The sequence below is a fragment of the Drosophila yakuba genome, chromosome 2L, assembly GCF_016746365.2.
Source record: "Drosophila yakuba strain Tai18E2 chromosome 2L, Prin_Dyak_Tai18E2_2.1, whole genome shotgun sequence".
Classification (NCBI taxonomy): Eukaryota; Metazoa; Arthropoda; class Insecta; order Diptera; family Drosophilidae; genus Drosophila; species Drosophila yakuba.
This window is the reverse complement of record NC_052527.2, coordinates 10218958-10232862: the sequence shown is the minus strand read 5'-3', so window position 1 is coordinate 10232862 and position 13905 is coordinate 10218958. Positions and strand designations below refer to the sequence as shown.

Genomic DNA, 13905 nt, shown 5'->3' with positions numbered 1-13905 from the left:
TAGCGCTCATTTCTTTCAATTCCGCCCTTTTTATGACCTCCACCTCTGCCATCTCCTCAACTGGCTGGCTGGAGCTGGCTTATCTCATTGAAAGCCCGATTCTAATTCCGTTCTTGTGTCTGTCGTTGGGCATGGGGACAATGTGGCTGTGCCCACGTTGCGTATACGTAATCGAGTTCTTAAATCCGACTCAAAGGGCAATTGTGTTGTGACACCCAGCGAGTTTTCATAGCCGGCAGCTAACATACTTTTCAAATTATTTCACGTTTATCATTACGTTCTCCAGTTTTAATGGCATTATTACCACATTCTATTTACCGCGACTCGTCGTGCGAGTTTTCCATGATTTTCCACCCTTTGGAAATTTACATCCTTTCGGCTATTTGTGTGTTTATTTACTTATGAGGATTAAAGCCCCAATTAAAATTCATTTAATGTGACTGAGAAAACTCTGCGCTTTCACTAAAGTGTGTGTGTGTGGAAAATGGGGTGAATTTAATAAGGGAAACGTTTAAATATAATTGCAAATTTAAAACAGAAACCTGCTGTTTGTCCTGTGGCAAAAACGCAGCACAATTGTGCGGTTTCCATTATTTACACCTCGAATTCGCTGCTGTAATTCTTATTTTAACTGGGCAAATAACTAGCACAAGCAATCATTTAAATTTAAGTCAAAATTAAAACGTAAAATTGTTTAATTATACGAATACAGTCGTAACTTTGTGCCCAGAGAATTTGCATAGTAATTGATTGCATTGCAATCAAAATAGTTGATTGTTTTGTTTGATGTTTGTTTTTGATTGATTTGTCGAGATAGAAATTACGTTGTAATCTGGGTAATTAAATTGAGATTTGTTGTACGTTTAGGAACTAATATTTTATTTGTCGTTTTGATAAAAGGCCAGTAAAAAAGTAACTAGAATTTTCAGAGGTAAGAGCTAATTACCTTATTTTTGATAAGGTCTTGCGTAACATTTTCCTCTGATTAGCACTGAATAAAATGTATTCATGATGCGGAAATCGATTTCATTTCTCTTGATAGCCTTCTTTTAGTTATAGTTATGTATAACTGGTTAACGCTATGGCTGAAGACTGAAACTCGGCTATTAACACAGAACGTTGGTTAGACCATAAAATCGCATAAATATGCTAATTTCTTTTTGTTTTCGTTTTCATCGTCATAGTATTTCTATTCTAAGCTCAAAATTGGTTTCGTTTTTTTCTATTTATTATTCAGCTAATTAGCATAAGCTGTTCGATTAAATACATTTAGTGAGGGGCGCAATTTTAACTCGACAGTAAAAGTGGATTTTCTTAATGATTGCACAAGCGAAAGTAAGTTGGAAATGGGTCAAGGCTTTTTGGATTTGTTAGAATAGTTTAGGTCATAAAATAATAAATTTGTTAGTTAAAGCAATAAAAGCGATATCTCTTTATTATACCTATTTGTTAGTCTTTCAATAAATTTGATTATAAACATGAAAGAAACATATACTTTGTTTAGATTGAGTATTTTAGCATCGTAAAGCTTAGCCTGTGCTTATAAACTGGAATCCACGAGCGGCTTCACTTGAGTCACCTCCGGATCTATCGATATCGAATCCAGAACTCCTTGCGGCATCGTTGCCCCAATTATTTCTATCATTCCCATTGTTATCCAATGATTCCAGAAGCTTCAGGGTCCTATCGACATCAGAACTGTGAACACTATCGCTCCAGTCGAGGTTGCCATCTGAAGATCGTGTTCTTCCTGCCTCGCCACCCAGGTTTATATTCTGAAATATACCCGATGCACCGATCGCGGTATAGATCAATTCAAACAGCACCAGCAGTCGGAGAATGGATTGCATTTTTCTTTCGATTAGCTCTGGCTGCAGTTGACTGAATGTCAGTCGGCTCTTGAGCTTGGCTTTTATAGCCTAGCCCTGGGTTATCAGCAGTTCTAAATGATTGCTTTAAGACTTTTAGACTGAGGTGAGTGTGGGAAATTCCAGCTTTACGACGAACATTGCGAACCAACTACAAGCTAAATTAGTATACTAAACGAGCTACTGAACTCAATATATGACTAGTACTTAATGCGAACTCTTATATCGAAATTGCTGAAGGGGCTAAATTCTCACTAAAATAAATATGATATGGTCCCTTGATTGAATTCAAACCCACTTATTATTTTACTTAATAATTATTATTGAAGAACTAGTTTATTCATAGACATGAGGAGAGGGTGACTTAGAAAGACTGACATGCAATACTAATAATTTCAATATTAAATCGCAGGCTGGGTGGTAATATCCGTGAAATCCAAGGTAGTCTCATCGTCATCAACACTTGGGTAATCGGTTGAGTTCTCATGGGCTGCATCGTACTCCTGCCAGCGTCTGACCAGCTCGTCCATGGCAGTCATGAACTCTTCGGCACTGCTGTAACCACTGCCGGAATCAGCCAAGGATTCGTACGTAGAATCTTCCGGATCTGCAATGAGGTCGTGCGGATGGGCGGCAATTGGAGCCGCACAAATGATTCCCAGTAGGAGAACCAATGGAATAATGTGGCTCTTCATACTGTTCACTGCTCTGCCGGCAACTGCATATCTAGTTGCAGTTTCTTTCGTTTTTATATGGATCGTGTTGGTCGGTAATAAGTTCAGTGGAATTCTGGAAAATCCAGTCTGGGCTAAGCCCAAGTGGCAAGCTGCTTGGATTTCCTCATTCATATTTATGCGTTGGGCGGTGCTGGAGTCCCCTCATCCATTCAATCTGAATCATCGCAGACCAAGTCAACAAGCATTGCGCATACGACTCGTTGCCACTTGCGGATCAACAGTCATGCAAGTAAGTCTATGATTAATTCGAAATAATTGCAATGTCTGTGAAGAAAATTCTCGGCCATGCCAATCATCTGTCAGTTGCTAGAGAAGTGTTAGTAAGCTCGAAATTATAGTCAGAGGTTATACTCTAAATACAAGATCATAAACTTAGCAAAGTGACTGTACTTAGCGACTGATTTCCTTGTGGGCCGCAGTGAGTGCTGTCGGCAACCCTTAAATGACTTGGTTGCGAACATCGAGCACTTTACTCCGCTTCGTTGCCTCAAACCTTGCCTCTTTGGCTCCTCCGGCACTTTATTCAATTTTCCAAAGCGCGCGCACTCGGCTGCCAGTACAAGCGCACTTTGCCACCCCAAAAACCAGGAGCCCATCCACGAAAACCTGTGGTAAAAACATGCAATCTACTCACGAGGTTAATGCCCTTTTATGGCATTGGAGTGTGCCGCATCAGCAAAACGGTGCTGAATCGCTGCTGCCAAAGCTGCAGCATTCAACCTCCTAACCACCAACCTGCGAACAACGCCATTAGATGGGCCACCAGACTCGATTCACGGGGGCTGCAGCTCATTATCCTCCGGCAAAGCACCAGTCCACCCACTCACCCATCCTCCGAATTGCTGGTGGACTTGTCTGCAAATATGTCGCTCATTTGCATCATCATCATTGGAGTCTAAGACTGCGCCATTGAAATCAGCGTTAGCTTTTACACGGATCGTTTTCAGTCATTTTAAAAGCACTCCACAAAATAATTTATAATTATTGTGCAGTTATTTAATTTTTAATACAGATTGGTTTTTATATTTTTGAAATTTAAAATATTTATATCTTTAAAAATACATATCTTTGTAAATTTCAGACAATTTCTTTAGCTTTTGTTTATTTTCTGCTATCTTCTTGTTCGACTTGTTAGCCTTTAAAAATTCCCGATACCAGCGGCGCAGCAAGTCAAACTGGGTTTTGAGTTTTGTTCAGTGTTTTTCAAGCCATCGTGAATACCCACTTCTAGGTGTATAGAACCTTAGCAAGTGCCATTAAAAAGATACAACTGAAATGGCCCAGGCACTCCGACATAAAAGTACGACAGTCAGTCAAATTAACATTTCAGGCACACAATGACCTTCACCTAGAAGCCATCAAAGCGTACCCAAACGGCGGCCCAGCCCAAGCCTCAAGTCCCCAGCCCCAAAACCCCAAGCTCCACCGGAGACCAAAGCCAAAACCAAATCCAAAACCAAAGCCAAAAGCAACTTCAACGCAACGCGACCAAATAACATAAAAAACCAAAGTCAATCAAAAAAAGAGGAAAAAATAAACATTGTCCAGCTGAAGTTTAAATACCCTTTTTTAAGCATAGCCGTTCAATACTCAATATATAGAAGTTGTAAAAACGTAACAAAAAAACATATACGCTACAATAAATTACAGTAAATTTATTAATTACAATGATTCTTTGCTTTTCTATTTTTAAAATTATAATAACAAGTTTAATATCATGTCGATGTTCTTCCATTTCAGCAACTAAATACAACTTTAAAATTTTAATAATTAAAAAAAACCCTTACCTTACTTTTTGTGTATTTTGTTTAGTGTTACAAACCTCTTTTATAAATTATAAAGCCCTTCGGAAGTGAAGCAGAAATTTATGAAAAACGATACAAAGTCAAAGCTGGCTTTTGCTCAGTCGGTCGCGTAATTTTGTTTTCGTAGCCACTTGATTAGCACGCTCTGAGCCATGTTTAAACGTGGGCTGTTTAGCCAAACGGCAGCCGATACACCCGACCTGGTCAAAAGCGAACCGTCCAAATAGCAGCGATGGCAGCAACAACAGCTCCGATATCGGCGAACAGAATTCAGCTAAAGACCGCACTAAAGACTTTGACGCAAAAAACGTGCGAGTACGTGCGGCTGATTAGTAAAACAAACAAATTAAATTGGTCTCTGCTTTTTGCCCGATTTTCTTCTATTTTTCGGCTTACGACTTTTGGCTAAGAGCTACACAAAAGAGCCGTGTTGGCTCAAAGAGATTTATAAACTTTTCAAAGAGAACTGCTATGAACTAAAGCCAAGAGAAGTCATTAAAAGTTTCGATCTGCCAGATGAAACAGATGGTATAGTTTTTTAACAATATTTCCTACTAATTTAAGAGTAAGGGAATCAACTTTTTTCTCAATGCTATAAAGTTTACTATTTACCTATAATTGCTGGTCTTTAAACGCTAGGTTAATGAAAAAGTATTCCCATTTTCAATGCAGCAAGTGGTTCTTGATCGTGATATTTATAATTCATATTTAAAAGATTAGCTCTTTTGACCATCAAGGTCCACAACAAATCGATTTGATCTCTGCGACTACTGGTCTTGGCTTATTTGCAGGCATGGCACCTGTTGGTGGCCAGCAGATCTATGAGGTAAAATGAATATTTATATAAGAATGGATTGCATTGGCATGAGTAGGCAAACGTCTCGCATTCTTGGCTTTATTACTTGGCCCGTGGAGCAGGAGAGTCAGGTTTGTTAATCCATGCCAAATCAATATGCAGGTCGCGACTTTGACTCAATTCTTATTTTGCCCGATACGTCATTATAACCGCAGTGTTTTCGGTTGGCGAGGGGGTTTACTTGGGCTAAGCCCATTACTGGACACCAGTTGGATAACTGCTGGCGATGCTGCTGGTGCTGCACAGAAAAAAAATAAAAATTAAAACAAATATTGGTAAATAAACAGAGTAACAACAAAGTTAACAAATACTGATATTTCTGAATTTATTGACATACATTAACAAGATGAAATGGTTATCAACTCAGTCATGATATTCTGGACTTAAACCAATTTCCCTTAAAGAAATATCCTCCAATGTGGCTCTATCCTATCAAATGCCTTCTAGCACTATACAGTTTTTTTTTCAGTGTACTGCTGCCAGTGCTGCCACTGCTGCATTGTTCTCGGTGGCGTTCTTAACGAGCGCAGCATGCAAAACAAGGCGCAAGACGCCATTTGGCTAACAGAAACACACAGAGGGAATCGCAGAATCGTTTTTATGGCCGCTGCGCCACCTGAATGACAATGATAATCGAGTCCCAACTGGGTGAATCTCTGACTTTGCCCTGTCCAGTGGACTGCAGTCCAGTCGAGACGGGCCTGGGTGCCTCTGTGAATTTTTCTGCCTGATTGTGCGCACGCGCTCATAATCAAAGAGTCGGCTCCTCCCAAACCCTCTATACCCTCGAAAACCCACCAACTTGGCCAACTCGCTGCTGAGCTGGCCTTTTATGATGGATGGAGCGTTGGCGAGCGATTCGCCTTGACGTTGATGCGCCATCAAGGAAAATTATTGCGTGCGCGCAATTAAAACTAAAATAAAGTTGCAAAAATATGAATCCAAATTTGCATATACCAAAAAAAATGACAGTACTCGTATATATCTGAACAATGCAGCCACTTTGCGCGAATGAGTAAGTCATTTGGTTTCAGCGACTTCCAATTGTGTCTGCCATTGCGACTTGCATTGTTCAAATGTTTGGAAAAGTATTGTAATTCTGAACTTTAAGGAATCATGTGTTTGTATGCTTTTTCCAAAAGAAAACTGTTAAGAAATGTAGGTGCAAAATAGTTAACCGAGCAGAACGCACAGTGGCACTTTTAAAAATCAATTTATATCATATTTCATCATATGTCACAACAAAATCAACTGTACAAATTTGTATCTCATACTAAACCTAATAATTTAGACAAAGAGACTTTGCCCAAATTCATCCGAATGTCTGTTTTAGCAATCCGAAATTTTCATTAAAATTTTACAATTGCAACGTATGCCCAATTTAACTTCTTTTGCACATTTAACCCTTTACATTGATGGCTTTAATCTCATCACGTTTCAGTTGAATGAAAAGCTTTAAATATTTTGTAGTGTGCAATGGAGTTTTCTGCTGAATCTTTTAAGCACCGCTGATTCAATTTGGTCTGTCTGTTCGTACCTTTGAAAAAATAGTTGGGCAATGAAGCGCACAGCTTTGGTTTTCGTTTTTAAAATTTATATTGGTTTTGCGCATATTTATGGTATTTTTAACGTGACACATGGGGAAAATGCTTCCTTTCCTGTGGAGCGGAAGCCCTTCTCGTTTGGTGACAAAAAAAAGAAAGAGGCGACATGGGGCATCCCAAAATCATCGGACTCCGGCGCTTAACAGCGACATTGTTGACATATCTGGACACTTGGATCGCTATGTTTCTGCCACGATATGTTGCCAGTACCATTATATATATTCCTACATATATACACATGAAACGAACCCTGTTTGTGTGAAAATTTGTGTTTATTTGCCGGTTTCGCTTTTGAATTTATGGTAGGGAACGAAGTGGTGATGTTGGAGAACTGCCAAACAAGCCTGAAAAGTTGTCAGCGATACTTTATGTGTATAATACATATATGCTGGATATGCGTCTGCTAGATTTGTTAGGAAATTCTTGTTTAATTAGGACATACGATAAAGGATTAATAGATATTTTAGGAAGAGATGGGATTTGTGGCAGGAGGAAATTGTTTAACTTTGGCCTTGATTAACTAACTCTAATTGTGGATGTATAGTATTTCCTTCAACTATGCGAATTATTGCGATCTAGGACTTAACTGAAATGAATTATGCCATAGAGCCATCTTGTCCTGAACTATAAGAATCAGTACTTTAAAATGTATATCGATTAAATTTTGGGTTAAAGAGATGTTATCTGCATCTTAGCTACCACATTCAATTATTTATTTTTCAATTGAATTAAGTGCCAGAAATCGCCTCCCCAGCAATTGCTGTATTTTGCGTCACAAGATCCCCGGGAAAATGTACATACATATTTACTATATGTTTGTATATCTACCGGTAATCAAATTATAGAGCAATTCGAGACAAGTCAAGACCACTTTGGGCTGTCAATATTTCATATTATTATCGATTTTGTAACCAAGCATACTGAAGCGGTGCAAAATCATAACAAATTCTGGCCTGGGCCACTAAAGATGGATATCTGGCAAAACATATTGGCGCAGTAACAATATTTTGCTTTCCAGGCCAGGCTCCAAATGACCGAATGACTGACTGACTGACTGACTGGATGACTGACTGGCATCAAAAACTGCGGGAATACATTGAGCCTGTTTATCAGCAGCCTTAGTTTCAGCATCAACAACGGCCAAAAGCCGGAGGCGAAGCACGCGTTCTCCAAATATTTATGAGCCGCAAAAACAGAAGGAGGACGACCAAATCAGAGTGTGGGATGGGGGATGGGGGAAAGTGGCCAGGGGGACTTTTGGCCAAGTGATTTACCGACTGAGCTTCAAGTAGCCGAAGCAGCTGTCAATCAGCCTGCAATCAGCCTCCACTTTAAGCCTATAAAAACGTCTGCAGTTAGCGGTAAAGCAAAGCCAAGACCCACCAAAAAAAAACATATACATACGAGTACGAGTATAAGTATAAATATATCTGAGGCAAAAAGTAAAAGTGGCTTACGGTAAAACCATATTCGACAAAAAGAAAGAAAAGAATTTCATACATTTCATATTGCGCCGCACCCAAGATCTCCATGAAATGGAAACGCGTCCCAAGTGTACAAAGACAATTAGTGACCTCAAAAACGTTTTGCAGTTAAAGATTTTTACCCTGCAGTTGATCTTTTATGAGCGATATGGCTGGGGGCCCTCATAATATCGTCGGCTGCATTTAGTTAATGAGATCTTAAACATTGATGGCCGGATTTTCACTTCTCGTATGGCTAAGAAGACGTGAACGCAGGCCTAAAGTGCTGAGTGCTCCTAAAGAAATATTTTATATGAAGTACTTCGCATCAGTTAGATTTTTTTATATTTAATAAACAAATTGTAGCTTTTTATATGATATTTATAAGCCTATTTTTAAGTACATCAAAAGTAGTTCTTGAAAACAAATTAAATGCTTTTGGTTTCTGCTGTTATTACTCTAAAAATCGTAACTTTAATTGGCGTGTAAATCCGTTACGCATGTTGTGAAACTTAACTTTAAGACATTACTCACATACCTTGAAGGGTGTGGTTGGGCTGTTGGTTCCCCGAAGAATGGTCATCCAATTTGGGTATCGGTCACGCGGCCAATTTCTACCTGGCCAAAAATTATTTATTTGTATTTGTATATGGCTGTTTCTTTTTTGCAGACCTTCAGTGCGGCCGAACGCAAATAAAATCCCCAAGCAAATTAATGTTGTATCTGTTATTTTATTTATTTTCTTATTTTTTTGTATTTTTTGTATTTTTTATTGGCCAGCAAGAAACGAAACTGTCAATTGATGTCTTCGGCGCCGGACGAGGCGGCTTTTGGTATTTCCTTGGAATTATCTTAATGTGAAATCTTGAACTATGTTTGGGGCATGGTCACAAGGAGGGCCGGCCGGCGAAAATACCTAAGACCATTTTTAATGGATTTCGCTCTTGACACGACATGGCCGAAACGTCTTAAGGCGCAATTAATTGCAAAGTTTTGTAACATCAACATAGTGTCACCGAAACCTGGCCTACAGCGAAAGCAGGCGGCCCAAACGAAATACAAACAGGAATCAAACTAATAAGCTGTGCTCCAATCTTTGTGCATATGTACATATCTACGGCAAAACCTAAAGCAATTTTGGACTCTTATCTTCCTTGGCGTTGCCTTTAAGCCAGATTATGCCCACTTTAGTGAGCCACAGAACCCTTTTCGCATCCCGGCGATTACACATAATTTTCATGTTAATGGCGGCTGGCAAATGCCAAGGTACTACAAGGGGGAAAGCCCTTCAGAACACACAGAAAAGGAGTAATAAAATGGTAAGAATATGGGAGCATATGTGAACTGGCGTGTGCAGCTAAGCGGAAATCTAACCGACATTCCAAACCGAAAAACACAAGCTGAAAGCGAACGTAAAGGAAGGTGTTTTCACTTTATTACGACCCTTCAAGACTTTCAAATGCTCTATAAAAGTCGTGAAATTTCATAAATTTTTAATAGACTAGGTTTCAAAGAAGAAATATTAATTATGAATCAGTTTCTATTGCGAAACTTTAAGGAGAAGTGTTAATAGTAGATAATGTGTAGAAATGTTAAAGTAAAAGTAAAAGTAGTAAAAGTTATGATAGGGAATAAACAAACATGGTAAACTTTTGAACTTTTTAAATTAGATAAGTAACGCATTTAGAGTTAAACATTACTAGATAAATAAAAGAATTAAAGGAACATAGCTTATAATAGTTTAATAAAATAAGCGCTTATTAAATACAATTTAATTTAAGGACTAAGTGCAGCCATAACAGCCAAGCAATCAGCACAAATCCGACGATTTGTGACCCAATTTCCAATTGAAATAACTTCCAACTATATAGCTTTTATGCATCCGCCTTTTATTAGTTTACACCCGGCCATAAGGAAGTAATACTCCAGATTACGTCACTCAGCACGACTCCTTCGGCAGGACAACAAAGTTGGGGCTTTAAAACACCGGCGGGATTATATGACCAGACGAAACGAGACCCGGGCTAAGCTGCACGACAAAACCCATAATATCCTGCAGTGGGGCATAAAAAATCGGGAAGGGCAGAGCAAATAAAATGGTCCACAGTCTTGCGATTCAGGTGTGCAGGAGCGGCCTATGGACCAAAATCCACAGACTGACATTTCGTTTTTTTTCTCCCGCCCCTGGTTCTGCGGTTGTTTGTCTGACTTTTTTTTCTGTTTTCAACAACGCTCGGAAACGGATGCGGATACGGATGCGGATGCGGATGTCTGCCATAAACGAGCTCATTAGTAGGCACAATGTGCCATGGCTAATGTGCTCCAATAGATACTCGGGCGGCATTCCTCCAGCGACTCAAGCGATTTAAAGTTGAGCTGTTATTTTGGCCACAAGAATATCGCGCTGGCACCGAGCATTAAAGCCAACTTTTACAACAGTTTTAAAGTCGTAAACACCCAATGAAATTTTAATGACCGCTGGCAGGTTGTGGCCACGCCCCCATTCACTTACACGCTGAAGCGAGACGTGGAGCAGTAAAATATAAAAAAAAAAAACCAAAGGGAGAATCTGGTCCAGCGATTCTCGCATCCTGTTTAAAGTTGAAAAATCCAGGACTTATTGATTTTTTCTGTGCATTCGCTGGCGCTCGTTTCGTTTGATTTTGGACAGTTTAATGCTCCATTGAATGTTCCCGGAGTGCGGAGGTGGTGGAGGTGGTGGAGGTGGAGGTGCCCCCATAGGATGTCCATGTTTATGCCTGGCTGCTCCACAACCAGGAGGTCCTGCTGCTCCATCTTACCCTTTCCCTTTATTTCCTGCCGGAGATACAGAGTGTGCACAGGAACATCCTTCGCCCTTTTGTAGACTCGATTGGCAACTTTGTTTGGCCAAATTGTCTCCTCACCCGCCTGCACTTTTCACCCACTTTCCCGGCTTTTCCCCCCCGCCGCCGCAGCTTGAAATGTCAATTGCGCTTATTAGGGTAAAAGTTCACTGCGCTCTAAGCGAATTCGAATCCTAGAGATGGACCATCTGGAAATGCTGAAATAAGCACTAGAAATCTAACTAGTAAAGCAAAAGAATACATTGATATTTAAGGAAATTTCTAATAGTAATTTTCGAATAAATTTCTTCATACATATTTGTATTTAATATTTAGGAGGACAAAGAGCAAACTATATAAGTTAAATCACTCGACTAATATGCAAAATTGAAAAAAATTAGCTTTAATTTTAATTTTAGTATTTAATTTTTTCAAACTAAGAAAAGCTGATCTAATTATATATGTCCTTATATTTGGACGTTGTTATTTTCACGAAGCCATCGCAAATCAGAAAAGGAATACCTAAGTACGTGGAGGGCAGTGGGCGGAAAAGCCGTAGCCAGGCTGACTAACAAAAGTGGAAAACATTCCGCCACTTGACGGAGGTGTTTTCGAAAGTTGTTCAAGTGTGTGGCATATTCCGCTGAAGAAGCCAAAGGAGATGCTGCTCAGTTTCTTCCAATGGAGCGAAATCCCAATGCTGATGACACTGCAAGTGGGAGGGAAATAACTAAGTAGTTTGTTAGTCGGCTAATGACAGATTTTAGCTTTCGGCAAGTTGCTGTGTTTGTGGTATGAATAATTTTTACCGGGGCAAGAGCATTAAGACAATCAAATTAGTCAAAGACGAAAGCTTAAAGCCAACTGATAGACACGGACAAAATGACCAAAACAGCTGGCAAAAAGTCGCATAAATTTTTCCATTTCCCGGCAGAAATTGCGTATAGGAAAGATGCCTTTTGGGGAGTCTTCAACGAGATTTATTTGCCAACCGAAAGTCCGGCCAAGCTGTGACTGAGAACCTCCATTTTGAGTTTGGTAGTCGGGTAAATTGGCTAAAATGTCGCTCGATTTATTTGAAAATGCAAATTAATCCTCAAGGTGGTCCGCAGTCTAATTAAAAAGTTGGGTAGTACTTTAGCCCCTCGAGTAGGCCTAATTACGTTTACATTTTGCTCAGAATAAAGTGATTTTTAGCAGTTAAGTAAGAGCTAGAGATAATTGCTAAAAATAAATCTCTTAACTCTGCTCATGAAACTTTAGTGTAAACATTTGCAGGAACAAAAACGTTTTAAATTGATCTAATATTTTGTTCAATAAATTTTGAATGCCTCTATCAATTAGCACTTTGTGTTCGATTTGTATTTGCTTGTGTAAATTTGCGTTATACCCATAGTGTCGTAGTTTTTGCAAAGAAATTTTCATAAATATGCAAAACGGCAATTTCGTGTTGTATGTGTGGCCAAAAATGTTGTCGCACATCTTTTTCAATGGCATCTAAAATTCGCGTTGAATATTGCATTTTATGCGATTGAATAATTTGAATTTAAATCGTTTGGGTTCAATACCCTCGAATAGCCAAACAAGTTGGCTCCGCTCGCTTTTTGTTTAAACGCTTTCGTTGCTCGGACGATAAATGTCAGAGGGGATTAGATGCGAAACAAATACATTTTGTGGAGTAAACATGCCTCCCGCTCCCGTTCGCTCCTCTTTCGGATTTTAGCGCACAACACGGCGTATGATTAATCTGCGAACGACTAATGCACTTAGCGAGCAGGGCTATGACATTAAAACTTAAGTGTGTGGCCCGCACTTAATTTAAAATGCATGTTAAAACGCCATTAACTTGCAAGCAGGAAGTGCTGATGCCCATATAATGCGACTACTACTACTGTTCTTGATGATCATCTGACCCGGGACTCGGTACAGGGATTTCGGATCCATTTCGCGCGTTTATTGAACTCCAACGAGGGGCAATTGGACAAAGCAATTGGCTACCATGTCGCCATGCAGCCAAGCGTTGCATATAAATTGCCAAAAATTATGAAAATCCGATGCCTTAACAGGTAGCTATAATTACAGGGTTCACAGCTCATATGACTAATTAGGTTTTTTTTTCGGCGTTACGCTTGCTTTTTACTTGGTTTTTTTTTTTGTCGTGGTCTGCGATTGCATTTGTCAGCCAGCTGGTTCCGAGCTCTTGAACCCCGACCACCTCATAAACCAGTCGAAGCAATTAAAAACAGTCTTAAAATACAGAGCAACTTGCAGGCTGCGTGCGATTTGTACGATAAAAAAAGGGGCGAGCAAGAAATTCGTTTCTTGTTCCCCGAAAACACGAAAATTACCTGTTGGCGACTGTCAGTTTGAATTATTAAAGCTTACTTATGCCATACATTCAATCGTTGCAAACTCGATTTTCGCGAAGCTGTTCAAGCACTAAGAGCATCCCATGAAAAGTTAAGAAGAGAAAAATTTATATAAGATTAAAAACTTAAAATAAACTGAGCATTTATACTTTTTGAAATGAGGGAATATTAAACCTGTATTGATCACAGAAAATCCATACATTTTCCATATATTCTTCTTCTATTCTGAATAAGGTGGATAGAGAAAAAGTTGGTCCTAACATTTTTGACCCAAAATGCAATGCATTGCTTTTTAGTTGACAAGGACTTACATTTGTCCCGCACTTGCAATATGTGTTAACTAAACACTGAATACTTTAGAGATTTCTAAGTAAATTT

At 39.3% G+C, this 13905-nt stretch overlaps 2 protein-coding genes across 2 annotated transcripts; both read right to left on the bottom strand.

Moving 5' to 3' along the window:
* Positions 1 to 1408: 1408 nt before the first annotated feature.
* LOC6527441 lies at positions 1409 to 1910 on the bottom strand. Its single transcript, XM_002088497.4, has one exon. It carries the CDS (start codon positions 1848 to 1850, stop codon positions 1530 to 1532), a length of 321 nt encoding a protein of 106 aa, XP_002088533.1. The 5' UTR covers positions 1851 to 1910; the 3' UTR covers positions 1409 to 1529.
* A 275-nt stretch (positions 1911 to 2185) lies between these two features.
* On the bottom strand, positions 2186 to 2606 carry LOC6527442. The gene has a single exon (XM_002088498.4). It carries the CDS (start codon positions 2561 to 2563, stop codon positions 2270 to 2272), a length of 294 nt encoding a protein of 97 aa, XP_002088534.1. The 5' UTR covers positions 2564 to 2606; the 3' UTR covers positions 2186 to 2269.
* Between the last annotated feature and the right edge of the window lie 11299 nt (positions 2607 to 13905).